At 44.1% G+C, this 27,939-nt stretch overlaps 1 protein-coding gene across 6 annotated transcripts in view; it reads left to right on the top strand.

The window, feature by feature from the left end:
* The first annotated feature begins 403 nt into the window (after positions 1-403).
* Positions 404-27,939, top strand: part of ZFYVE1 (zinc finger FYVE-type containing 1) — a 63,233-nt gene continuing 35,697 nt past the window's right edge. The window contains exons 1-3 of one of the 6 annotated variants that reach the window (XM_089907933.1): positions 404-612; positions 1,996-2,926; positions 22,550-23,054. In XM_089907933.1, coding sequence (XP_089764059.1) covers positions 2,414-2,926; positions 22,550-23,054 — 1,018 coding nt within the window. In that variant the 5' untranslated portion in view covers positions 404-612; positions 1,996-2,413. Of the gene's footprint in view, positions 613-782; positions 906-944; positions 970-1,995; positions 2,927-22,549; positions 23,055-27,939 lie in introns of those variants that run through there. The other 5 variants (XM_089907932.1, XM_089907928.1, XM_089907930.1 and 2 more) reach the window with 5 other exon arrangements.

Here is a 27,939-nt window from a genome sequence, read left to right as displayed (position 1 = left end):
TTTTTATACATTCCTGAAGGAATGGTATACATTAAGGGTTACTTGAAATCGAATTATTTGCCTCGCCTATAGTACATATTACATCAGTTCTCTAATCTAGCGCCACTCCTTCTCTGGCCACTACCCAAAACAAGGTGCTGAAACCTGCGGAAACCACAGTCACCGCAAAAACTCCAAGTCCCATAATGCTCGAAGGGCAGTCTCTACCGCCTCTGCGCAAGAGCAGCGTTTTCGGTACTGGGAGTTGTAGTCATTCAGGGGCTTCACTTCCGGGAAGTTGGGGAAGGACGCGCCTCCGGGGAACTACACTTCCCAGGAGGCTATGCGCGTCCTTCTCCGCCCCCGCCGGCGTCAGGCTCCACCTCTCCCGCTCCTCCCTCACTGGGCTGCACCGCTCACGCCTTCCTGTTAGTCCGAGCAGGGAGAAGTTCACTCAGATCAGCTGATCCTAACTGACAACAGGAGAGGAGGAAGCCCGGGAGGCAGCGAAGGAGGAGGGGGGTGGAGATGGAGAGGAGGCTGGATCCACCGGTGCCCTGAGGAACAGCCCCCGTCTCCACCGGCGCCCCGGGGTCCCCCGACGCCGCCTCGCCGCAGCAGAGCTGCTTCGTGGTGGGGTTCCCGGGACGCCGCGGTCGGGGAGGGAAGGGCACGGCCCTGCGCCGGACGAGCGCTAGCCCTGGAGCTCCCTCCTTCCCCAGGAGGAAGGGGGGGCGGGTGCGGCGGGGGTGGAGGTGGGGGTGGGGTGGTATAAACAATGGATTCGGCTCTGGCCTCTGCCAGCGTTGGGGGGATTTGGGGGGACCTTCTTTGTTCTTAGACCTTGCTCCTGCCCCTCGGGTTGTGGTGGTGGTGTCCGGAAGGAAGGAAGGGTGAGGAATCCCCGGCTGGAGAGAGGCGTCGAGGTGGGAGGCCGAGTGGGCAGATTGTTTGCTTGGGTCTGGTGGGCGGAGAGGTATCTTTTTGAAGGTTGGTTTTATTTTTTTCTCAATTGTGACAAATTTTGATTTTTACTAACGTTGTGGGAGCTGGTTGGGCACTTCTGTGATTAGGGTGTAAATAAGGTCTCCTAGTCACTCCTTTCGCCTTCCTTGTTTATCTAAAAATAAGATGGATAGATTGATTACTGTATGGGAGGAGTGAATACCCGAAAGGAGGGCTTTACATTTCCTTGGAGCGTTAGTTTGGGTGTCGAGGCGAAGGGGAGTTAGGAATATGATTGTGACAAAAAGCCCCATTCTTGCCCCAGTTATCTATCTATCTTTCTTTCTTTCTTTCTTTTTTAGTTATTTTAAAGTTGGGTTTTGAGTGACAAAGAGAAGAATTATTTGTTTTAACTCACTTCAGGCCTGGCTTTGCAGTGGGCCATAGTGGAGGAATTCTGTCTCCTGTTGCTCCCTTTTTTTGCAGTTAGACAAAAGGACAAAAGGAAGTACAATAATTGTTTTTAATTGTTTTTAATTGTTTTTAAACATGGAATGGTGACTCTTGTTTCCAGGTTTAGAGTCGTTAATAGGCATCTGTCTAGAGTTGAAGCAATCCAGTCACAAGGTTAATTGGATCTGCGCAGGACTTTGATGGAGCTAAAGTTTATTATTATTGTTTCTTTAGCTTTTTACAAACGTCTTTCTCCACCTCTCCCAATTGTGGGGTGCAGGTAGGGGTGCAGAGGGTTGTTCCTCCAAGGACTATTTGCTTAGTGCTTTTGATTCTTAATTTAATAACTGAGGGAACAGAGAATTTCAGGCTGGGAAATAAAGCAACACAGTCTCTTAAATGCCTTGAGACTAGAGGTAGTGGTTGTTTTCAGAAGGAGTGGGCTTAACCATGATTTTGAGGAGAAATTTCTAGGATCAAAATGAGCCAGTGTGATTTTTACAAGCGAGGGTGAGAGTTCTCTTGGGAGTTCTGGCCTATTTAATCACAATCTTTTTTTTTTATAAGGTGCATTTTTGTTTTTAGATGAGTGAAATCCTTTTCCTGCCTCTATTCTAGGTATCCTCTGAAATACTGACTTGAGCTGCATAATATTGAAAAGCTCCTGACCATTCTCTTTCATTACCAAAATCTTGTGTCTGAGGCCCCATGCATGCGCCCACCTCAGTGAACCCATCAGATCTCTCTCAGATAGCCATAACAGACCCTCTCAAGTTAATTTTAACCACATATTTGCCTGCACTTTATGGAGGATGAAACTATCAAACCAAGTCAACGTTGCTGCTGATTCAGGAGTCTTGGCAGCAGGAAATTAAATATCCGAACATTTGTAAATGTGTGAAGAATTCTAATAAGACATCGAATGTTTTTTTAAAAACATTTTTTTAAGGGTGTTCAGAACCCTGTGGAGGCTGTGCTCAGTCTTCGGACTCAAGGCCTTTGTCTTCACTTCTGGGGAAAGCCCAGGTACTGTTATATGGTAGGTGCTTTCCTTCCCGGTCTGAATATGAGTGCGCAGACTTCCCCAGCAGAGAAGGGCCTGAACCCTGGGCTGTTGTGCCAGGAGAGTTACACCTGCAGCGGGACTGACGAAGCCGTCTTCGAGTGTGACGAGTGCTGTAGCCTGCAGTGTCTCCGCTGCGAGGAGGAGCTCCATCGGCAGGAGCGCCTGAGAAACCATGAGCGGATCAGGCTCAAAGCTGGCCACGTCCCTTACTGTGACCCCTGCAAGGGCCCCAGTGGGCATTCTCCAGGTATGAAGCAGAGGGCAGTTGTGAGGTGCCAGACCTGTAAAATCAACTTGTGCCTGGAGTGCCAGAAGAGGACTCATTCTGGGGGTAACAGAAGGAGGCACCCTGTTACGGTGTACCATGTGGCTAAGGTCCAGGAGTTGCTGGAGGAAGAAGGGATGGATGAGGACACCAAAAGGAAGAAGATGACTGAGAAGGTTGTGAGTTTCCTCCTAGTAGATGAGAATGAAGAAGTTCAGGTAAGCGCTCAGTGGTAGTAGGGTTCCTGTGGTGGCGGAACAGATCTGATGTTGGCAGCTGGCTCTCAGGGGAGGTCCAGGAGGAGCTCGCATTTTAGTCAGTAAGAGGCAAGACCCCGGAAAGCTTACATCTGTATGGAGTCAGATTTAGTTTTTTACCAGCTGCATGACCTTGGGCTGAATTACTTTACCTCTCTGAGCCTTAGTTTTCTCATTTATAAACTGGGGACAGTGCCTAGTTCATTGGGTTGCAGTGAGGATGAAATGACACAGTGTTTGTAAAGCCTGTTACCTAATAAACGCTCTGTGTGTGGTAGCTGTCATTATTATTTTTAGGATTATTATCAGGAAGAACTGATTTAGAACTGTTTTCTCAATGAGAGCACTTTGGCAAGTTGTGAATACATGTGAATGAGGAGGGACTGTGTGTGTGCAGGGAAAGAGACACTGACTTCTGGTGGGTCCCACAGGAGTGCAAAGCTATAAGTCGTCACCCTGCTAACTGCATTTAGAGACAGGTGTTTGAAAAGTGGCTTTTCGTAAGGGTAGTATCCTCTCCACATGACTTCTTATTTTCGCGTATTGGCTTCTGATCAATAGAAGCCAGTAAGGGCATCTGGGATTACAGAAGGACTGGAGAATATTTGATTTGATTCTGAGCTGGGGAGAGGGTGGCGTCTGATAGGAGCAAGTTGGGGAGATGGAAGTGTGTGACAGGGGCGATTGGGAAAGGGGTAGTAGAATGTTTATACTTTCCAGTGAAGGTGGTACAATTATCATGTCTGTACTTTCAAATGAAGACTGCTTCATTTCACATCCTGGCGTCACTCACTGGCTGTATAACCAAGGGCAAGTTACTTAAACTCCATGCCTCAATTTCACTTCTACATCGCAGCAGTAGTTGAGAGGATTCAAAGAAATTAGGAATAGAAACGGAAAGGCCCTTATCACAGGGCCTGGCACTGGAGTACAGCACCACTTTGTTGTGTTTGTCAGTATCAGGGAGTGTTTTGTAGTACATCCAGTACTTTTAGCTGTGATGACTCCTCAAGTCTCCAGATTGGAGGAGTACCTTTGTAAGTTACCGCTTGAAAACTTTATAATTACCCAGTGAGTATTTTTCATCTGTCTTTTTCCACCTTAGATAAGGTTATGGAAATGAATTACGTCATGATTTCTGTGTACGTATGTTGTCAGCTAAATACTTTTTTTTGCGGTACGCGGGTCTCTCCCGTTGCGGAGCATAGGCTCTGGACGCGCAGGCTCAGCGGCCATGGCTCACGGGCCCAGCCGCTCCGCGGCATGTGGAATCTTCCCGGACCGGGGCACGAACCCGTGTTCCCTGCATCGGCAGGCGGACTCTCAACCACTGCACCACCAGGGAAGCCCTGTCAGCTAAATACTTTGCTAACACATGCTTTCTTGCTTGGTTGAGAGGAACTAATAGAGTTATGGAAGAGTGAGCCAGATCCCATTCTGCCTCCCTTGCTAGCAATAATGTCTCCTCGATGGATTCTGCTCTAATTGGGTGACAGTGTGCACTAAATGTTTTACAAATGGAACACTTAGATTTGGATGATTCCTGTTGGTTTTGCCACCAGTTCTCTTTAATGTCAGCCTTTGGAAAGTCATACTTCGAATTGTTGTCACTTTTGTAAAATGAGAGGAAGATTTGCGATGAACCAGTGGATATTGTGTCAGCACCAAAAAGAGTATTTTTTGAGGGGAGGAGGATGTATTTTCTTTTTTCTTTTTGTAGCACTGATACATATTTCTTAGCAGAGAATTAAGAAAATATAAGGAAGTGTACTGAAGCAGACAAATCCATCTTTTTTTCTTGTAGTGTGTAATGTGTATATAATTAGGCTGTTTTGTAAAGATTTCTCCCTTCATAAACATTGACCACTTCCCCGGAAATAACAGTTTATTAATTGTAAAAAGCACTGGTTGGGACTAATGGATGGGACAAGAATTTTAGGTGGTGACTTGTTCTCATAGGGTCATGGTGGAAGAGTACTTGGAGAAAATATCTAGTTCACTTTTCTAACGTGAATGTCTAAAACAATTAGAGAGGTGATTGTCTGACATAAATCTAGATGGTGAATTCAGCTAAATTGTAGACTCCTGGAGAGCAGGACCACGTCTTGTGCCCTGGATCACGTACAATGGTGGGCATGCTGTCAGCGCATAAATACTTGATGGGTGATGTCACATCTCAACCTCAGTTTTTTAGAAATGAATATCACACACATACTTAGTAAAAAAAAAAAAAACTAAAATCATTTGAAAGGGCATAAAATGACAAGTTTCCCTCCTCCTTCATAACCTTAGTCTCCTTCGTTAGAACAATCACTATTAACGGTTAACTACATGCACTTCTAGAGTTTTTTCACGTATACTTACGAATATATGTATGTAGCCTTTTAATTTTTCAACAAAAATGGAATCTGATATACTTGCTGTTCTGTCCTTGGCTGTTTTTCACTGAAGGATACATCTTGTAGAACTTTCCTTATCAGCACATTGAGGTCTACCTCATTATTTAAAGGCTGCCTAGTACTCTGTTGAATGGTTTTTCTCCAATTTTAGCCTATTAAGGGATATTTGAGTTATTACAACCAAGGATGTGTTGAATATCCTATAAATCTATTTAGAAATGGAATCTTTTTGTCAAATGATATGTACATTTTAAATTTTGATTGATATTACCAAATTCCTGAACCTTATTTTCTTAGCTTCTGCATTACTTCTCTGAGTCTCCCCTGGGTTCTGGTCTTGGCTCATGATAGTTAAAATTTAAAGAGCTCTTACTGTGGCACTTGGCACTGTTCTTAGCATTTGAGCTCATTGAGTCCTGATGAGAACTCTGTGTATTAGTTTCTTACTGTTGCTGTAACAAATTACCACAAATTTAGTGGCTTAAAGCAACACAAGTTTATTCTCTCATTGGTTGGAGGTCAGAAGACCTAAAATGGACCTGATAGGGCTGTGTTCCTTCTGGAAGCTCTAGGGAAGAATGTGTTTTCTTAGCTTTCTAGCTTCAAGAGGCCTCCCGCGTACTTTGGCTTGTGGCCCCATCATCCAGCTTCAAAGCTAGTAGTGTTAACATCTTCCAGTCCCTTTCTGTCTTTTTTCTTCTGTTGTCACTTGCCTCTCTGTGGCCCTTCTGCCTCCCTCTCACAAGGGTCTTTGTGGTTACATTGGATCCACTTGGATAATCCAGTGTAATCTCCCCACCTCAAGGTCTTTAATTCAGTCACATCTGCAGAGCCTTTTTGCCCCATGAAGTGACGTATTCACAGGTTCTGGGCATTAGGATGTGGACATCTTTGGGGGTGGGGTGGGGTGGGGGGCAATTTCAGCCTACCACACCCTATGAAGTAAGTTGTATGTCTTAGTCAGTTGGGCTGCTATGACAGAATAGCATAGATGAGGTGGCTTAGAAACAACAGAAGTCTATTTCTCACAGTTCTAGAGGCTGGGAAGTTCAAAATCATGGCACTGACAGATTGAGTATCTGATGAGGGCTTGGTTCATGACAGCTGTCTTCTCGCCGTGTCCTCACATTGCAGAAAGAAGCTCTCTGGGGTCTCTTTTATAAGGGCACTAATCCTATTCATAAGGGTTCTACCCTCATGATGTAATCACCTCTCACAGGCTTACCTCCTAATGCCATCACCTTGGGGGTTAGATTTCAGCATATGCATTTCAGGGGGATACAAGCATTTCGTATATAGTATTGTATTTTCTAGATGAGGACACTGAAGCACAGAGAGATGAAGTGACTTGCCAAGATCAAGTTACGATTAGTGGCAGAGGATTTGTGATCTAAGATCCTTGCTCTATGATACTCCTGTTCTCTCTCACCAGGTCATTTAAACTTTCTAGTCAAACTTCATTCTGGTCAATAGCATCAACTCACCAGTTCCTCATGGCTGCTGTGAGAATCAAATGAAACATATCTCTATATAAATGCAAGACGTTACCATTGAAGAACTCCTTCCTCGTAGCAGTGAAGATTCCATGATTTAGGCCCCAGCTTTGTTTTTCTTTTCATGTTTCTAGGCATTTGTGGGTTTTGATCATTTTCAGTTTAGTACATAGGGATTATTTTAGTAGCTTGTAGGCTGTTACTCTTATGTGTGGTTCCCTCAAATTCTCTGGCCTAGAGTCTCCTAAGATTTGTTGTTTGTGATTTGAGTATTATTTAGTTTCTTTTGGAAAACCTAAAAGGACAAAAAACTTCCTTTAGGTGGTGACAGTTTTATCATTACCTTGTTGCCATTTGAGTGTATACTAGAATGGCAAATTTGAGGAGAGATTGACTTTTGGTCTCAGAAGCAGGAACTCATTGGTGGCTTTTAAATGGACACATCTGGCCTACTAGCCAAAGACATTCATTCATTCATCACATTTACTGGGTATATGTTCTGGTGCCAGGCATTTTCTCGGCTCCAGGAAAGCAGAGTTCACACATGTCAGACACATAAAAAGGTGGTTCAGATGTATAATCAAGGAAGAGTGACTGGAAAGCCACTTTTGCCGGATAGTTAGGGGAGGTTTCATTGTAAAGGTGACTTTTAAGCAAAGACCTGATGGTTAATACTACCTGGGGAAATAGACCTCCAGACAGAGGGGAATGAGAACAGAAAGCAGGTGGGGTGGCATGTGTGAGTAGAGAAAGAATGCCTATGTGGCTGGAGCGAGCTGGAGAGAGTGGAGAGGATAGAGGTGCAGAGGTAAGGGGGTGCCAGATCCTGTGGGGCCTTGTAGGCCAGGGAAATAAGTGTGGATTTTAAGTGTAATGGGAAGCACCAGACTGCTTTATGCTAGAAGGTCACAGGAGCTGGTGTGAAGACTAGATTGTAGTGACTGTGGGAGGGCAAGAGGGCAAGCAGGGAAACCACTTAGGAGGCTATTGAAGATGCTGAGGGGAGAGGTGGCTTCAGTTTGGTGTGATCAGTGACATGGTGACATGGAAAAACATTGATCAATTTGGGACAAAGTTTGGATGTAAAACGGGAATGCTGATATATTGGGTGGAGGGGTGAGGGAATGAGAGAACTCGGTGGTGACTCCTAGGCATTTGGTTTGTGCAGATAACACCTGCTTAATACCCCAGGTTTTATTGACTTAAATTGATAAAACTTTAAGAACCCAATTCACACAATAAAGAGAGTTAAAATAATCTCATTTGGTATTGTCTAACAGAGTAGTTCTCAACCAGGAGAGATTTTGCCCCTGCAGGGGGCATTGGGCAATGTTTGGAGACATCTCTGGTTGTCACAGCTGGGGGATGGGGATTATGTGCTACCGGCTAGTGGATAGAGGCCAGGATGCTGCTAATTATCTTAAAAGGCCTAGGGCAACCCCCACATGAAGAATTATTTGGTACAAAATGTCAAGAGTGCTGAGATTGAGAAAACTCATCTAAGAGATGAAGGTTCGATGTGATAGGAGATCTGGATTCCAGTGAAGTGGAAAACATTTAACCAATACACCACTTTTTCCTCCCTCTTTTGGTTCTGTTAGTTCCTCAGAAGTAATTTAACTGAAATCAGTATTCTCTTTTGGCATATTTTGTAACTTTTCTAGTGAAATACTTAGACTTTCTGTGTTGTATTCATTGATTTTTCTAGACCTTAGTGGAACTGTACTTGGAAAACCAAATGACTCATGGACCCTTTATTTAGAGCCGCAGTAAGTAAATGATCCACACTGACAAGTCATCTATAATCTCTTGAAGTTAGAGAGGACACCCTTAGCAAATAACTGAAAGGTTAGAAGAATAAAGTTCTAACAATTAGAGTTCTTAGTGGAGGTAGGGGGTAGTATTTTCCTATCGGTTGAGTCTTGTGAGGGATTCAGACATCTTGTCTTACCAGAATATTTCTAGTCACAGAGAAAAGGTGAAAAAAATCATATATATGTATATAATAAAATTATATGTCTCTATATAAGTTTAATATATATATAAATATTTAAACCCCATACAAGTTTTTCTTTCACAACCACTTTATTCTCCACTGTCTCTTTTCTACAAACCTCCTATAACTTCCCTCTTCCCAAGAGAATAGAGCAGCACACTGGCAAGCAATTGCCCCTGTTTCATCTTCATGCTGACTGACCACTGATGGTAGCAGGAGCTTTTCATGCCAAAAGACTCCTGAAGTTAAATCCCTCCTGCTGAACATGCAGGGTGATAGGGAAGCCCAGTGACCCAGGAGTGGTCAATGAGAAGCTAAGAAAGTGTCCCCTGGGGCAGGCCCTCCTGGACTCAGAAATAGACAGCCTTGGGCCCTGTCTGAAAGGGAAGGCCAAGGTGAGTCTTCAAGTCCTTCCTTCAGTGAGTCAGTGGTGGACCTCATCTCACTGAGACCGTTCCTTTAAGAAGACCCATCAAGTTGTTTGGCTGCTTCGCTTGTTTACAGTCCCAGAATAGTGTGGCTCAAAATACTGGGACTTGGCTTTTTTTTTTTTTTTTTTTAATTGGCTAAAAGAGACATTGTTCTAGTGGGATTCAGGAATGGAAAAGAGCAGAGGATGTTTTTGTACTGTGTGAGAATCCTTGACCACAAACTGCCTGTGCTGGTCTGCCCCATTTCTATGCTCCTTCTGTCTTAGACTCCCCTGCTGGTGACCCCTTGGCCTTGTCTTCCATTTCCTGGTCTAGGGCACCTTTCTGGGGCTTGCTCTTTCCAGGATCTCTGTTTCAAACAGGCTGGCAGAAACCCCTCAGGACTTAACTGGTCAATGGGTCAGGAGCCTGGGGATCATAATCTTCTAAATGGTGGAACTTCGCCATTTTTCTCTTTGAATGGTCAAACTTTTATAATGTAAGGACTAATTTTGGTGCTGTGGCTGGTTAGCCCTTTGGCAAATTCTGGTCAGAGCACAAATATATTTACGGTCACTTATTAGGTGCATTTTAAAAAATGTAACCAAAAAAAATTCTATAGATCTGCTTAGGAGCTGTCTGTCAAAATAATAAGCAGTAATTGGTAGAACAGCAAAGGCTCTCTCCACCTCCCCCACCTTTTACTCATAGAAACTCAAGTAAAAGCCCCTTTTGTTTAGTAATAGTAGTAAGGGGAGGGCATTGTATGTATTACTGGGAAACCAGGGTTGAGGATGACTCAGACAAACAGGAAGATGAAAGAGCCCCTATTATATGCCTCTGGTTTCTGCTCAGCATCTTCTGAGCTCTCTCAGCCTTGGGCTCATTCAGTTGTAACAGGCTCCTGGCATTTAACCTGGGAGGCTGTTTTGTTTAGTCCAGGGCTGTTTAAAATTTGACGCATACAAGCCATCAAAACCACTGTGAGTCAGCTTTTCAGGGAACCTATCTTTAACTATTTCAAGTTACCTCCAGTTTGTGTGATTCTGATTTTTTCTGGTCTGTCAGTTCCTTGAAGTGATTGATTTTTTTCTGGAATTCAGCAAACATTTGGCTTTTTGAGTCAGGGTTAATATAAAAGGCAGATTTCTTATTACGTTGACAGTGTATGTTTTCCCTGTGGATGCATCTCCTGGCTGTACCGCTCTTGAGTTTATCCTGCAGATTGTGTCACATGGAAGCCTGATGGCTGGCTGGACTTTTCAGGGGAGTCCTGCCTGCTTTGGGAAGAGCTCCCAAGAGATTATCTCTGGCTGAGGTTAGAACTGCTAAATGTATTGAGCACATTTGATCAGTGAGGGGCAACCAGAGGAAAGCTAATGGGCGAGACCACAAAGGAGGGAAAGAAAACAAGAAGGTAGAAAGTTCCAGGCAAGAAGAATTGGAAACACCTATGGGAAGGGACACAGAGGAACTTTTGGAGGCAGGAAAGGGTGGATGTTTCCCTGGAGGATGTTTTGTTCATTTTGCCCCTCTTTTCAATGGCTTTTGGCCAGTAATTAAGAGGCTCCCTTTGACAAGTTTGTGAGGTTAGCTTGGTGTCCTTGGGCAGAGAAGTATGTATACCCACCATACGTAAGCACCTGACCTCTGGCTTGACTTCACTGGAGGATGATCTGTTTTCTGGTAGCTTCCGGAATTTTTTTTCCTCCTTCCTGATTTTCTTCTACTTGTTGACTGGATTATTGTTGTCTTTCCCAGGGAATTTGACTCTAGATGTTAGAGTACTGGAAGAGAACAGACAGAGCCTGATTCTGGCATGTAGACACAGACACCCCAGGTTCAAGTTAAGAGAGAACATAATCCCGAGCAATTCAGCAGTCATAGAGTATTCTAGAAATTCCTCTACTTCTCAGCCCATTCTCCCGCCTGGCGAATATGTCATCTACATGGCTAAACTGTTTTCCATAATCTCTCATAACCTTTTCTTTCAAAGAGCTTAATTCAGTTTACAAGTATCACTCAACAGCAGTCATAAACATTTATTGAGTGTCAATTATATGCCTTATTAGTTTGAGTAATCTCTGTGAAAAATACTTTAAAATGAAAATTCAGCGGTTAAGCAAGACTGGGGAGGGATGGCAGAGGCTTTCATTCCTGGGAAAGCCCCACTGTCTTTTGTACTTGTCTCTGAGTAGAGGCTGTTTGAGAATCCTGTAATTCTTTCTGCACACCTTTCTGGTCCTTGTGGCCAGTAATTTGTTCCATTGTATGGATATACCGTGATATCTTCACTCACTGTCGATGGACATTTTGTATACCATATATATTGTTTGATTGTTGTCTTTCTTCTCTTCATTACAATGTAAGCTTTATGAGGACAGTGATTTTTTTTTTATTGGGGTATAATTCATGTAACATAAAATTAACCATTTTAAAGCGAACAGTTCATTGATATTTGGTATATTCACAGTGTCGTGCAGCTACCACCTCTGTCTAGTTCTAAAACATTGTCATCATCCCAAAAGAAAACCCTGTGCCTGTTAAGCAGTCCATCCCAGAGGGCAGTGGGGTTTTTTTGTGTCTTTTTTATACAATGTTTATTATTTTCCAATTATAAAAATAACATAGACTTACCATGTTAAAATACTGAAAATACAGAACTACAGAAAAGTATACAATTTTATCTTAATTTTACAATAGAAGAAAGGCACTAGTATCTCAATCCTTTTTAAGGTTGCATTTACTTTTTTCAAAAATAGTTTTATTGAGATATAATTCACATACCATACGATTCACCCGTTTGAAGTGTACAGTTTAATGGCTTTTAGTATATTCACAGATCTATGCACCCATCATCACAGTCAATTTTAGAACATTTTGATCAGACAGTGATTTTTTTTCCCCTTCTGTTCATCCTCATCTAGAACAGTGTTTGGCATATGGTAGGCACTCAAATAATATTTGTCGAATGAATAAAATGCATTAATGAGAATAAATCAGTTTAATCATTATTTAGCAAACATTTAATGAGTGCCTACAATGTGCTGACAACTGAGGGAGATAGAAAGTGGCACTAAGACACTAAACTCACCCTTGAGGAGAGGACAGTCGAGTGGTAATAGAAAACAAATACATAGGGAATTCTCTGGCGGTCCAGTTGTTAAGACTTGGGCTTCCACTGCCGTTGACCCCGGTTTGATCCCTGGTCGGGGAACTGAGGTCCCACAAGCTGCTCGGTGAGCAACAACAACCACAACAACCAAATACATAGACGTAAGGTGGGGCTTCCCTGGTGGTGCAGTGGTTAGGAGTCCGCCTGCCAGTGCAGGGGACATGGGTTCCAGCCCTGGTCTGGGAAGATCCCACACGCCGCAGAGCAACTAAGCCCATGCACCACAACTACTGAGCCCGCGTTCTAGAGCCCGTGAGCCACAACTACTGAGCCCGCGAGCCACGACTACTGAAGCCCATGCGCCTAGAGCCCGTGCTCCGCAACACGAGAAGCCATCGCAATGAGAAGCTCGCACACCACAACGGAGAGTAGCCCCCGCTCGCTGCAACTAGAGAAAGCCCGCACAGAGCAACGAAGACCCAACACAGCCAAAAATAAAATAAATAAATAAATTAAAAAAAAAAAAAAGAAATAAGGTGAATGACCTCAGAGCAGTACAGAGAGGCCATTATGGAAATTCAGAGGAGGGTGATAATGCTGGAGTGGTTACTATTGTTACTTAAATAGTTATATGCTATACTGTTACTTCACCAGGGCTCCACTATCACATTCCATGTAGAACAGAAACCAGGCCCCTTTCAGTGTCCACCTCAGACATCAAAGATCTCCTTATAAAGCTGTGTCATCTATTAAGATCTTCAACATAAACTGTGAGAAAGGCACTTTAGGGAGTCTCTAGTGTACTAATAATTCTTGGAATCATGTGACTTCATTGTTATGAAGACTGAATGCTTTCTTATGCATAATATATGTATTATGCAATCTTATAACAGCTTTTTAAAAAAAATTTATTTTTGGTTGCATTGGGTCTTCATTGCTGCGTGTGGGCTTTCTCTAGTTGCGGCGAGCAGGGGCTACTCTTTGTTGTAGTGCACGGGTTTCTCATTGCGGTGGCTTCTCTTGTTGCGGAGCACGGGCTCTAGGCGCGTGGGCTTCAGTGTTGTGGCTCGCGGGCTCCAGAGCACAGGCTCAGTAGTTGTGGCGCATGGGCTTAGTTGCTCTGCGGCACGTGGGATCTTCCTGGAGCGGGGCTCAAACCCGTATCCCCTGCATTGGCAGGCGGTTTCTTAACCACTGCGCCACCAGGGAAGTCCTAACAGCTTTTTTTTTTTAATTGAAAATATACATCCTTTTGAGGGAGGGAGTGGCATGTGTTGAGTAAATTTCTTCCTTGTCCCATTATCCCTGATTCTTTAATGAGGCATTTATTGGAAACCTTCCCTCAGGAGGGTTTTTGCTTGGGATCGATAATGTAATGAAATTCTGCGGTGGTGGTGACGAGTGTGGCCTAGAGGCAGACTCGGGCAACTGCAGCAGTAATGTCAGTCAGCACTTCTCTCACATTTCCTGCATGCTTCCACTGTGCTGAGTGCTTGATGTGCATTAATAACTTGCTTAATCCTCACAGTGACCCTGTAAAGTAGATTGCGTTGTTATCCTCATTTTACAGGAGAGAAAACAGAGGCCCAGAGAAGTTAAATAACTTCTTTATTCTAAAGTCAGTGAGTGGTCGAGGCAGATTGGACCCTTAATGGTAACACTACGCTGTTCCCTTCCCCAGAGGGAATATAGCATTTAGACATTCTGTGCTGTGTCCATTCATTCTTTTAACAAATAAGTGTAGATTTCCTGTTATGTGTCGGGCTCTGTGCTAGGGCTACAGCGGTGAACAACATGGCCCAGACCCTTGCCAGCCTGGAGTACATTGTAGTGGGAAGCTCGGAACCAGGAATAATGGGAAAATGTTATCAGAGATGGTGGGTGAGGAATGGAGGCTGTGAGCAAGGGTTGAGTAAATTGTCCATAGTGTGATCCAGGTAGAGGTGGATCTGAACCTAGCTCTTTCTTTCTTTTTTTTTTTTTTTAACATCTTTATTGGAGTATAATTGCTTTACAATGTTGTGTTAGTTTCTGCTGTACAACAAAGTGAATCAGCTATATGTATACATACATCCCCATATCTCCTCCCTCTTGAGCCTCCCTTCCACCCTCCCTATCCCACCCCTCTAGGTGGTCACAAAGCACTGAGCTGATCTCCCTGTGCTGTGCAGCTGCTTCCCACTAGCTATCTATTTTACATTTGGTAGTGTATATATGTCCATACCACTCTCTCACTTCGTCCCAGTCTCCCCTTCCCCCCGTGTTCTCAAGTCTGTTCTCTACGTCTGCATCTTTATTCCTGCTGTGTCACTAGGTTCATCAGTACCATTTTTCTAGATTCCATATATATGTGTTAGCATATGGTATTTGTTTTTCTCTTTCTGACTTAGTTTACTCTGTATGACAGACTCTAGGTCCATCCATCTCATTACAAATAACTCAATTTCGTTATTTTTTATGACTGAGTAATAGTCCATTGTATATATGTGCCACATCTTTATCCATTCATCTGTCGATGGACATTTAGTTTGCTTCCATATCCTGGCTATTGTAAATAGTGCTGCAGTGAACATTGTGGTACATGTATCTTTTTGAATAACGGTTTTCTGAGGGTATATGCCCAGTAGTAAGATTGCTGGGTCATATGGTAGTTCTATTTTTAGTTTTTTAAGGTACCTCCATACTGTTCTCCATAGTGGCTGTATCAATTTACATTCCCACCAACAATGCAGGAGGGTTCCCTTTTCTCCACACCCTCTCCAGCATTTATTGTTTCTAGAGTTTTTGATGATGGCCTAGCTCTTTCTTTTTAAAAAATTAAAAAAAATTTTCCATTGGAGTTTATTATAGGATATTGAATATAGTTCCCTGTGCTCAGCTCTCGTCTTCTGTCTAGCCTGGTGTTGTTACTGCTAGGTCCTAGAGCCTTTACCAGAGCTTGTGTCTGTTTTTATAGCTGGCCAGATATGGGTATGCTATGCCACGTAAAAGGGGGCCTCCATCTTCCATCTGGAAGCTCCTTGGAAGAGTCCCTTGAGGATGACGTGGATCTGGAGGATGACTTGGTATTTCCAGTCTGTCCTCAGAATTCAGCATGGCTTTGGAAAGCTTTTTATGGAGATATAAATGGAGAGCTGAACTGGGTGAGTTGGGTGAAGTCAAAGAAACTGACCATGGTGCTAAAAATGACCCTTTAAAAAAAATTTATTTTGTGGGTCATCTCTACACAGAAACATTTCTCTTTCCTGCTAGAGGAGGAGGGGAGCTGCAGGCAGCGCTGTGAGGCTATGTGTCAGAAGCAGCACTGGTAGTTAGAAGACATGGTAGGAGAATTCCTGACCTCTCAAGTAATGGAACTCTTTGGGGACACTGGAGTGGAAGAAAGTGATCTTTGCCCTTATCAAATGTGCTCCATGTGTTTGCAAGGCCCATCTTGTGACTTCAGCGGTCTTAAGAAAACATTTGATTGAGAAACAGTTGTTTTAACATGAAACTCTATTGACACATACATGGATAAACACAAAAATATACACTCCTTTGAGGATAGAATGAAAGGTAATTTTCTGAACTAGTTGGGTTGGGGGAAACAGGCTTACTAGAACTTTCTGGCAATAGGAGTTTGCTATTAGAATGGAACCTCCTTTGGTTTTGGACTTTAAAAATGGAGTGGCTGCTGATCTGTATGACACTGTTTAAGTAAAATTCTGCCTGAAAATTAGGCCATGGACTTAAATCATTGGCTGGAGTTTGAGTTCCCTCACTTTCCGCTTCTCCTTTCCTTCCCACAGAAGAAGGAAAACGTTACCTAAATTCTATACTTGTGCTGGTCTAACATCATTAGGTCAGTGCCAGACACCAGATGAAGCTTGATACATGTCTGTTGATTTGCGGACTGAAAAAAAAACACACAGCCTAAAAGCTGAGAATTATGTTTTACTCCGTGACCTTACTGAGGACATAGCCTGGGCTACAGCCTCTCAGATGGCTCTGAGGAACTGTTTCATAGGGGTTAAGGGAGGAGCCAGGATATATGGGAGTTTTTGCTGGGAAAACCCCCCCAAAAACCTTGTCGTCCAACATCAAAAGATTACTGCTAATCACAAAGAACAGACACCTCAAGTTAATGATTTTAGTGCTTTTCTGTGTATGGGAACATGCAAGAGTCTGGGCTCACTGAAATTATTCCTTTGATATACATCTTCACTATCTAGGGTCAGTATCCTGTTTTTCTCCATCCTGAATCCCCCTCAGGGTGAACCATGGGGGGAGGGGGGGAGGGGTGGCTGCAGTGACTGATGGCTTGATGGGGGCAACATTCGTTGTTTACCAGGATGGCAGGCAGCATTCTTTGTTTACTGAAATGGCAGGCAACTTTTTTTTGTCTACAGATTAAATGAAGTAATCAAGTTTTAGTTTCCTTCTGGAATAGTGGTCCCAGTTCTGATAAGATCAAGAATCTGTTTTGGTTTCTTTGGGTTCTGTCTCTTCCTCTGAACTCAGGCAAAAACGGAATGAAAGGAGAATAACCCACAGACCATCACATAAAAGTAATTAGTGGGAACTTAACTTTGGGAATAATTTATTAATTTAGATTAATTTTAGAATCTCAGTGGAGAGAGATAAAATTGTCTTCGTTGGCTCGGGGGTGGGATTTATCATGAGCCTTAGGTTGTGGTGGGGAGCAGCCACGCTTCCCTTAGCCCTTTCCATTACTTTGGGGAAGGAGCTGATTTTTGCCCTCAGCTAAGGGAACACCATAAAAATTTAGAGGACTGTTTGATTGTCGTTGGTACAAATCAGATCCTTTTCACCCAGAGAGACCAGAACTGAAAGGACCTCAGTGCGGAGCTTCTTTGCTTTGGAGTGTTTGCCGGTGTCTTTGGAGTTTAACTTTTACTCTCTGTGCTCTGTTGAACTTCCTTCCTTCCAAGGCTTTTTACTTCAGTTTCTATCCCATCTCTTGCTTTTCCCTTCCAAGGCCTCCTCAGAACAAAGCCCATGTGGTCATTCTTCTTGGAATAATTCTCTGATGGCTAAGATGGAATTTCTTTTTTTTAAAATTTATTTACTTTATTTATTTTTGGCTGTGTTGGGTCTTCGTTGCTGCGCACAGTCTTTTTTAGTTGAGGTGAGCGGGGGCTATTCTTCGTTGCGGTGTGCAGCCTTCTCATTGCGGTGGCTTCCCTTGTTGCGGGGCACAGGCTTCAGTAGTTGTGGCATGCAGGCTCAGTAGTTGTGGCACACAGGCTCTAGAGCTCAGGCTAAGTAGTTGTGGCATATGGGCTTAGTTGCTCCACGGCATGTGGGATCTTCCCAGACCAGGGGTTGAACCCGTGTTCCCTGCATTGGCAGGCAGATTCTTAACCACTGTACCACCAGGGAAGTCCCTAAGAAGGAATTTCTTGAGGGAGACTGTCATCATTCCCATTGCCTGCTTGGGGCAGAGGTTGACTTTGCACTGCTGTAAACTGCTTTGAACTCTGAATTGGAAGAGTGGAGATGATCGAGTACTGTTACCTTTCATTTTAGAAACTCTCCTTGGAACTCTACACAAAGTGAAAAGCTTTGTGGGTGAGACAGTGATAGAGAGAGGGGTGTACTGTTTGGTTTCTTCAAGATGGATATGATATTAGATAGTACCTTGACTAAGAGTCAGCTATAAAGTCAGTATTAATAATACTATGTTGCTTTGCTTACCGGGAGTGGAAAGGAGCTATCGGGAGCAAGCAGTGAGATCTTTCATTTTCAGATAGAACAGTTTAGATCTCACCACATTGGCTACTTTAGTCCCTGCATGAGCAACTTCAGAGCCACAAGCAGGCCCGAGCCGCTGCTGGTGCTGCTGCCGTGCCCCTGGAGGCTTTCCCAGTGGCCTCGTCTTTACAGATAATGAGTGATATTCATCAAGTGCCTACTGCTGCCAGGCGTTGTGCTGTGCCCTTTGTGTGCTTTATCATTTAGTCCTTTCAGTAGTATCTGTTATTATCTCATTTCCCTGAGGCTTCAGTAGTTAAGTAGCTTTTCCAAGGCCACATAGTGGCAAAGATGGGAGTGGAATTGGGTGTTTCTGACTTGCCTGAGGTCCACGCAAGCTGGAGGAGGACTGAAGGCGGAGGTTGGGGAGGAGCGGCTTTGGGGTGTTGCTCCTGCTTTTGCTGTTATGTAAGGGCCGAGGACCATTTCCAACATGTCTCATTTCTCATTGCTGTGGCTTCTCTTGTTGCGGAGCATGGGCTCTAGGCACACGGGCTTCAGTAGTTGTGGCATGCGGGCTTCAGTAGTTGTGGCTCGTGGACTCTAGAGTGCAGGCTCAGTAGTTGTGGTGGACGGACTCAGTTGCTCTGCGGCATGTGTGATCTTCCTGGACCAGGGATCGAGCCCGTGTCCCCTGCATTGGCAGGCAGATTCTTAACCACTGCGCCACCAGGGACACCCTGGCAGGCGGATTCTTAACCACTTCTTAACAACTGCGCCACCAGGGAAGTCCTTCTTATCTTTTCTTGACCTTCTCCTCCCCTGATTGAAAACCAGTCTTGCTACCACCTAGGCTGTTCTCTCCTTCCTGGCTCAGGGGAAAATGCCCACAGGGTAAGGATGAATTGAATAGCGTAACAGGGAGCAAAATAATGTGAAATGCAGAAGGAAAAATGAAGCATGGTTTCAGTTTGCCAGGCATTTTCTCATTTATCTGTTGATTTGATTAGCAGCCAATACCCAGTCAGGGGAGGCAAAGATGGTTATATCCTCATTTTACATGTGAAAAAGTGCTATCAGTGCATATTAAATGATCATCTAGGGCTCCTTGGTAGAAAAATCGGCCTGAGGTTTGAGCTCCACCTCCCAGAATTCTTTGCACTGGACCCATCTGCACATGCCCAACACATGAACTTGTATGTTTAACATACCCCAGGACACCTGATTCCAAAGTAGTATCCCCAAATGCTGACTCGAATGAGCTATTTCTATATATTATGTATGTCATTTGGTGGTACTTAATCAATATGAATCTTGAGACACTTAATTCTGTACCTAACGGCTCCTACAGGCCCCTTTTCAGGTGCCCACTCTTGAGTATCCTGGATAGCAGTTGTTGTTTTTTGGGTAACAGATTCATGAAGGAGTAGATTTCCAGGGGAGAAAACTCCTGGGCTGAGTCTTCTTCCCCAGGACTGTTTCATGGCTCTTGCAGCCGGCCCTCTGACCTTATCTGACTCCTTGCTGGTAGAGGTTTATGGAGATTTTGTTTTGTTTCTTTTGTGTCCAGCTTAGCAGCTTGGAACAAGGCTGACTGACACCAGTCCAGAATGGGCTGTTCTGTGTAACTTCTTGTTCCTCTCGGTTGCTTGGGAGATCAGTGAGCCCATTATCAAATGCTGCTGTGTGTTAAGCCCTGTGGAAGATACAAGGTGGAGAAAAGTGGTTAAAGTACCTAGCAAGGTGCCTGGCATTCATTCATTCATTAACTAGATATTGAACTCCTCTTATGTGCCAGGCTGTGTCCGAAGTACTAGGGATGTAAAGATAGACTCAGTTCTGCCCTCATGGATCTAGTGAAGGGCACTGTCACTGCAGTGGGCATTCAGTAAATGAAATTATTAATATTATCATTAACATTAAGGCTATTAACATAGCAGTAGTGATATTATTAATAGAATAATGAGTGGTTTACCATCTTGATGAGTTATGAGAAATGAAGACATCATATTATCACACCCAGTGGTCTGTCTACATTTCTCTAACTTCTCTTTATCAAACCAGCAGACTCTTGAGAATCAGGGTCCTGTGTGAGTGACTTATTGTGGGTGGTGTAGGCAGGATGCAACCAGGCCTCCAAAGGCCACTCCAGCCTGGCCCCCAGGGGAGCTCTGGCACGTGAGTGGCCTCATAGCTTTCGTGATGTTTGCAGCCATAGGTCATTTCCAAGGGTCACCCTCAGGGGCTGTAAACTCCCAAGTGATTTTGACTAACTCTAGTAGCCTGATAACCGGCCTCTGAAGAAGAGTTACAGGTGTGAGCCTTTGGAACAAAAATACACACAGAAAAGATTTGGGACCTGGGGAATCCAGCCGGAGAACTGACAGGGCCCCTCTGATTATGACTTGTACTGTATCTGACTGTGAAAAGACCTTCAGAAAGGGATGGCCAGCCCTTCACTTCTGCCTTCCAGATTTTATGCACGTTCCTCTTTGGCCAACTGTAACCCAGAATCGTAGGGGGAAAGGGATTCTAGGAGATGTAGTTCCCAGCTGAACCGTGTTAATGACAGAACAATGACAGTGACAATGACAGCAGTGTTTTTTCTCTTGTGGCTGGAGGATGCTAGGTGTAAAAGTTCATCACTCCTTTAGCTGGAGTAGAACACTGCCTATTTGAATTAGGAGCTTTGACCCCGGGGTTCTGTATTATAAGAGTTAGAGACCGTGAGCATCTTTCTGGAGCTGCAGTCTGGGATCTCACTGGCACCAGGTCTCTTCCTTCCTGGCATGACTTTTTTTTTTTTTTAAAGATTTATTTATTTATTCATTCATTCACACATTCATGCTGCGCCGGGTCTTAGTTGCAGTGCATGGGATCTTCATTGTGGCATGAGGACTTCTTAGTTGCAGCATGCATGCGGGATCTAGTTCCCCAACCAGGGATTGAACCTTGGCCTCCTGTATTGGGAGCGTGGAGTCTTACCCACTGGACCACCAGGGAAGTCCCCTGGCCTGACTTTTTACAAGGACTGCAGTGTTCTTTAAACTGTACAGAGGAATTATGGATGGATAAAATTTGACTAATAAGTTCTTCTTTTTTTTAAACAGTTTTATTTAGATGTAATTCACATACCATGTATTTGTCATCCTTTTAAAGTATACAATTCTACAGTTCAGTGTTTTTAGTATATTTATAAAGTTGTACAGCCCTTAGCACTATCTAATTCCAGAACATTTTCATCACCCCAAATAGAAACCCTGTACCATTAGCAGTCACTCCCTATTCCTGCTTCCCCTAGCCTCTGGCAACCACTAACATACTTTCTGTCTCTATGAATTGGCCTGTAGTGGACATTTCATATAAATGGAATTATAGAATATGTAACATTTTGTGTCCGGCTTCTTTCACTTAATATAATGTTTTTAAGGTTCATCCACGTTGTAGCATATATCAGTACTTCCTTTTTATGGTTGAATAATATTTCATTGTATGATATACCACATTTTCTTTATCCATTCATCAGTTGATGGACATGTGGCTTGTTTCCACCTTTGGCTATTATGGATAATAGTGCTATGAACATTCATGTTCAAGTTTTGTGTGGACATGTGTTTTTCGTTCTCTTGGTTTATACCTAGGAGTGGAACTACTGAGACATATGGTAAGTCTATGTTTCACTTTTTGAGAAGCTGCCATACTGTTTTCCAGAGTGGCTGTGCCATTTAACATTCTCACCAGCAGTGTATGAGCATTGAAATTTCTCCATATTCTCACCAAAACTTGCTATTATCTTTTTGATCATAGCCATCCTAGTGGGTGTGAAGGGATATCTCGTTGTGGTTTTGATTTGCATTTCCCTGATGACTATGGTGTTGAGCATCTTTTCATGTGCTTATTGACCATTTATATATCTTCTTTGGAGAAATGTCTATGCAGATTTTTTGCTTAATATTTAATTAGGTTATTTTTTTCTTGTTGAGTTATAGGAATTATTTCTGTATTCTGGACCACTAGTCCCTTATCAGATATGTGATTTGCAAATATTTTTCCCATTCTTTGGGTTGTCTTTTCACTTGATGGAATCCTTTGCAGAATAAAAGCTTTTAATTTTGATGAAGTTCATTTTATCTATTTTTTCTTTTGTTGTATTGTTTCTGGTGTCATATCTAAGAAGCCATTGCCTAATCCATGGTCATAAAATTTCTTCCTATGTCTTCTTCTAAGAGTTTATAGTTTTAGCTCTTTCATGACCACTAATTTCTTATACTGACTGAGGCTTTAAAAGTTCCCGTTAGCTGTTTGCTAGGGGTAAGTGCTGGGTGAGAGGCTTTTATCCTGGGACTTCTTTTCCTTGCCACCTTGACAAGTCAATCAAGGGGCCCTGGGAAGCACTTGTTCTTCTTGCGGGTGTTTCTAGCTATTTTGCAGTTTCCATATTTCATTGTCTTTTTTGTTTTTTCCTTTTTTTGGGAAGGTAACGAATGAAGAGGACTTTATTAGGAAATTGGACTGCAAACCTGATCAGCATCTGAAAGTGGTTTCCATTTTTGGAAATACTGGGGATGGGAAGTCTCATACCCTCAACCACACTTTCTTTTATGGCCGGGAAGTCTTCAAAACCTCCCCTGCCCAGGAGTCCTGCACTGTGGGAGTGTGGGCAGCATATGACCCAGTCCACAAAGTAGCAGTGATAGACACAGAAGGGCTCTTGGGGGCTACAGTGAACCTAAGCCAGAGAACACGGCTGCTGCTTAAGGTCCTGGCCATCTCAGACCTCGTCATCTATCGAACTCACGCAGACCGGCTGCACAATGACCTCTTCAAGTTCCTTGGGGACGCCTCAGAAGCTTACCTGAAGCACTTCACCAAGGAGCTCAAGGCTACCACTGCCCGCTGTGGCCTGGATGTCCCCCTGTCCACCCTGGGCCCTGCTGTTATCATTTTCCACGAGACTGTGCATACTCAGCTGCTAGGCTCGGGTGAGTAGATGGGGTACCATGTCACACATTGACCTTCCTGGGTGCATCGGGCTGCAGTAGCAACTTGGTGGTGGTAGATTGCCCAGAAAAATTTCTGCTTGGGCAAGACATAAGGAAGTGTCTCAAGAGGGATGGAGTGATTAGCCACGTCAGAATCTGCTCATGATCGGGATGTGGATTGAGAATTGCCTGTTGGCTTTGGCGGGTTAGGGTCCTTGGGAATCTGGATAAGACTGTTTCCCAGGGATGGTGGGCATGAAAGCCTAATCAGAGTGGGATCAAGAGAACAGAAGGAGAAAACTTAAGGTTGTATATTCACCTCTTTCAAAGAGTTCTTTCTATAAAGGGAAGCAGACATATGAAGTGATAGCTGGAGGCTGATTTGGGACTTCAAGGAGTTTTCCCTTTTTAAAAATTTAAGATGTGAGGTATTGCAGATACATGTGTACTGATGGGAATGATTCACTAGAAAAGAAGAAGTGCAGATGTAAGAGAGAGAGCAGGAGTGATGTACAGGTGGAGGGTTGACTTTAGGGGCATGGACAGTTCATCCATAACAGCAGGAGAGAAGGTAGATTATATGGACATGGTTACTGCTAAGTAGGTAGATGTGGTGGATGTGTGTGTGGAAGTTGTCTCATTGTTTCTATTTTCTTAAAGAAATGGGAAGCAAGAGCATCACCTGAGTGGGAGGGTGAGGGAGCAGGTGCAGTGACAGTGATTGGATGCAGGTAGGGACGGTAGTGTGGGCCCCTAAAACAGTTACATTATTTACGTTCATTCAGTCAACAAAGTCTGTTAAGTGCACAATGTCATGTGCTGAGCACTGGGGCCCCAAGCTGAAAAACAAAAAACAGTTCCCACCCTCGAATAGCTGATAGTCTAGTTGGAGAGACCACACGTGTTCTGTTCTGTGGTGGATGTAGGTCCTGGAGCTGTGAGAGTGCAGAAGAGGGACCCTTTACACCTCCTTATGGGATCTAGGAAAGAGGAGGTGACATTTGAACTCTAGAGACTCGGCTAGATAGAGGAGGGGAGTAAGGATGCTCCAGAAAGAGCAAACCCCTAGTATTTTGAAGAGCTCGTTGTGTCCAGGGAACTGTAGGTAGTTGTAGTGAGTTCCTGGATTCCATTCTCACCCCCTTCAATGCGTCCTCCACAAAGCATGGGGAGTGATGCTTTTTAAAAGCTTAATTTATAATTTAGATCATGTCATACTCTTGCTTCCAACCTGCCAATAGCTTTCCACTAAATCAAAATAAAATCCAGGGCTTTCCTGGTGGCACACTGGTTAAGAAGCTGCCTGCCAGTGTAGGCGACACGGGTTTGAGCCCTGGTCCAGGAAGATCCCACATGCTGCGGAGCAACTAAGCCCGTGCGCCACAACTACTGAGCCTGTGCGCTAGAGCCCATGAGCCACAACTACTGAGCCCACGTGCCACAACTACTGGAGCCCGTGCTCCGCAACAAGAGAAGCCACCGCAGTGAGAAGCCTGCGCACCATAACAAAGAGTAGCCTCCACTCACCTCAACTAGAGAAAGCCTGCACACAGCAACGAAGACCCAGTGCAGACAAAAATAAATAAATAAAAATCCAGGACTTCCCTGGTGGCACAGTGGTTAAGAATCCGCCTGCCAATGCAGGGCACATGGGTTCGAGCCTCGGTCCGGGAAGATCCCACATGCTGCGGAGCAACTAAGCCTGTGCGCAGCTACTGAGCCTGAGCTCTAGAGCCCACGAACCACGACTGCTGAGCCCGCATGCCACAACTACTGAATCCCACGTGCCTAGAGCCTGTGCTCCACAACAAAAGAAGCCACTGCAATGAGAAGCCTGCGCACCGCAATGAAGAGTAGCCCCCGCTCGCTGCAACTAGAGAAAGCCCATGCGCAGCAATGAAGACCCAAAGCAGCAAAAAAAAAAAAAAAAAAAAAAAAATCTAAACTCCTAATTACGGTGTCCTCACTCTGCCTCCTGCCTCTGTTTCTGAACTCTTTCTCTAGTTACCCCCTTTCACTCTCTCCGCTAGCTATACCAGCCTTTTCTCTGTTCCCATCTTTGCATATGCTACTCTGTCTGCCTGGAACAGTCTTTCCCCAGTTAGCCGTCCTCTTTCAGATTCATCTCAGCTCTCACCCCATTGGAGCCTTTCCCAAGTGTCTCCTTAAAGTGGTCCTTCCTGCACCCTGGTGGTCACAGTCTTACTGCATCACCTTGTTCATGTGCATCAGGGCACCCGTCGCTGTCTGAAATCATCCTGTTTGTTTGCTTACTTGTTTTTGGCCTTTTCCCCTTGGAATGGCAACTCCGTGAAGGCAGGAACCTTGCCTGCCTTATTCACTGCTGCCTTTGAAGAGCCTGGATGAGTGCTTGACACACAGTAGGCTCTCATCAGATATTTGCTGAATGAAGGGGCTCAGTGTGTCTGAAGCATAGATGGTGTGGGAGGGAGTCGTGGACAAACTCAGGGATCAGATCATGCGTGGATGGCCTTGATTTAGGTCACAAGTATGACAAGAGCCCCTGAAGGATTCTAAGCAGAGAGTTACGTGATCAGATCTGTATTTTCAAAAGATCCCCTGCGGCCTTTTGCAGGATGAACTAGAGAGGCATGCCTGGAGGCAGGGAGATGGCCAGAAGGTTATCACCGTACTAGGTGAGGACTGATGGGGCCTGAGCCAGGGCAGGGGCAGTAGGCGGGAAGTGGACAGACTGGGACTGTATTAAGGAGTTAGAATCTGAAGGACCTGGGTCTAGTGGGAAGATGAGAAATCTAAATATTCCGGAATGGAAGAAGAGCCTCATTAGCATTTGACTCTGAGATAAGGAGAGGGGGTTGGAAATGCTGACTTTAGGGTGCCTCCTGTGATCAGCATTTCTATGCCACTTTGGATCTTTACAACTTTGGTGAGGGGAAGGTCTAACTTCCAGTTCAGGATTTTGAAATAACTAGCCTTTCAAAAGTAACTTTTTTTTGGGCTGTGTGCCATGCACTATGCTAGGTGTTTGTTTATTTATTTGTTTTTAAAAAAATAAATGCTGAGGGCTTCCCTGGTGGCGCAGTGGTTAAGAATCCACCTGCCAATGCAGGGGACATGGGTTCGAACCCTGGTCTGGGAAGATCCCACATGTCGCGGAGCAACTAAAGCCCATGTGCCACAACTGCTGAGCCTGCGCTCTAGAGCTCGTGCTCCCAACATGAGAAGCCACTGCAGTGAGAAGCCTGCACACTGCAACGAAGAGTAGCCCTCGCTCGCTGCAACTAGAAAAAGCCCACGTGCAGCAACGGAGACCCAACACAGCCAAACAAACAAACAAAAATGCTGAATAACAAAAATAACATTAAAAAATATTTTTTAGAATTTATTTTTTAAATTTATTTTTATTTTTTGGCTGCGATACGCGGCATTGTGGGATCTTAGTTCCCTGACCAGGGATCGAACCTGCACCCCCTGCAGTGGAAGTGTGGAGTCTTAACCACTCGACTGCCAGGGAAGTCCCAACACTTTCTAAAAATAAATGCTAACTTAAGATATCTTTGTTATTCAGCTCAGTCAACAGCAGCCATATTTTACAGATGAAGAAACTGAACTCAGCTTAGGTTATGTAACCAAGGAGGTTCCAGCTAGCAGGTTGCAAAATTGGGATTCAAAACAAAGTCTCTAACTCCTAAATCCAGAGTTGTTTCTGGAATACCATCACTGTTTCCTGAAACCTTGAGATGGAACCAAGACAGCCAGAGTTTATGCAGGGTAGGAGAGGTGCCAAAATTGTGGGCAAATTGATAATTACATATTTCTCTGTCTTGTAGACTTTTGGATTTTGTTAGATCCTGGTCTTTTTCTGGGATTCCTAGGTGGGAGTTAGTAGGCAAATGAATTATCTCTGTTTTACAAACAAGCAGACCAAGCTCCCATAATCATTTGGGAGCAATTACTTGTTCAGGGGCAAGCTGTGAGCTGATGTTGGGAGAAAGTGAAGGTGGTCAGGCTTCTGGGTGCCTTTGGGAGAAGTCACTTGCTGATGGGCTGCTCCTTCCTTCAAGAGTGACTCACAGGAAGAGTTCAGGAGGAGATGGGGTTAGGGATTGACTGCAGAATTTTGGCTACTTCTCTTTGATGACCGTACCTTTAAATATGAGCTAAAGCCACATTTCCAGTGTTAATTGGAGTGATTTTGTTGTTAAAGAAAATTTAAAAGTCCTTCCAAGTTTTACCTCCAAAATATTTATTGCATCTGTTTATACTGCTACTCCCCAAATTTCTGGATAAATGTTGGTGAAACTATGGGGAGGCTGATACCCTCACACGTTGGCAGTTTGTCCACAGCTTCACCAGCATAAGGCCAGCACTTTCAAAGTAGCTATTTATTTTAAATGTTCGTTCGTAGGTGACTGGTGGAATACGTCCATAGAATAGAAGACTGTGTAGCTGTTAAAAAAGAATAAGGAATGTCTCAGAGTATAACATGACAAGGACACATATTTACAGTATGTTATTAAGTGATGAAAGCAAGTTGCATAAATGTGTTGGTAATTGAGTAAGAAAAGGAAGTCTGAAAGTGTAAACATTGGCCTGTAGTTACCTTTGATGAGGAGGAGGAGGGAGCAGAGGATGTACATTTCTTTCCTTTTATGCTTTGACATGTTTGGATTTTTTCTTTTTAAATAAATTTATTTATTATTTCTTTTGGCTGTGTTGGGTCTTCGTTGCTGCACGCGGGCTTTCTCTAGTTGCGGCGAGCGGGAGCTACTCTCGTTGTGGTGTGTGGGCTTCTCATTGCGGTGGCTTGTCCGTTGCGGAGCATGGGCTCTAGGCACGTGGGTTTCAGTAGTTGTGGCACACATGCTCAGTAGTTGTGGCTTACAGACTAGAGCTCAGGCTC

Source organism: Delphinapterus leucas, chromosome 2 (genome assembly GCF_059928025.1).
Source record: "Delphinapterus leucas isolate spDelLeu-1000000601 "Yukka" chromosome 2, BTC_Dleu_Yukka2, whole genome shotgun sequence".
Taxonomy (NCBI): domain Eukaryota; kingdom Metazoa; phylum Chordata; class Mammalia; order Artiodactyla; family Monodontidae; genus Delphinapterus; species Delphinapterus leucas.
The sequence above is the reverse complement of the archived record's forward strand: the minus strand, read 5'-3'. Positions and strand labels throughout refer to the sequence as shown.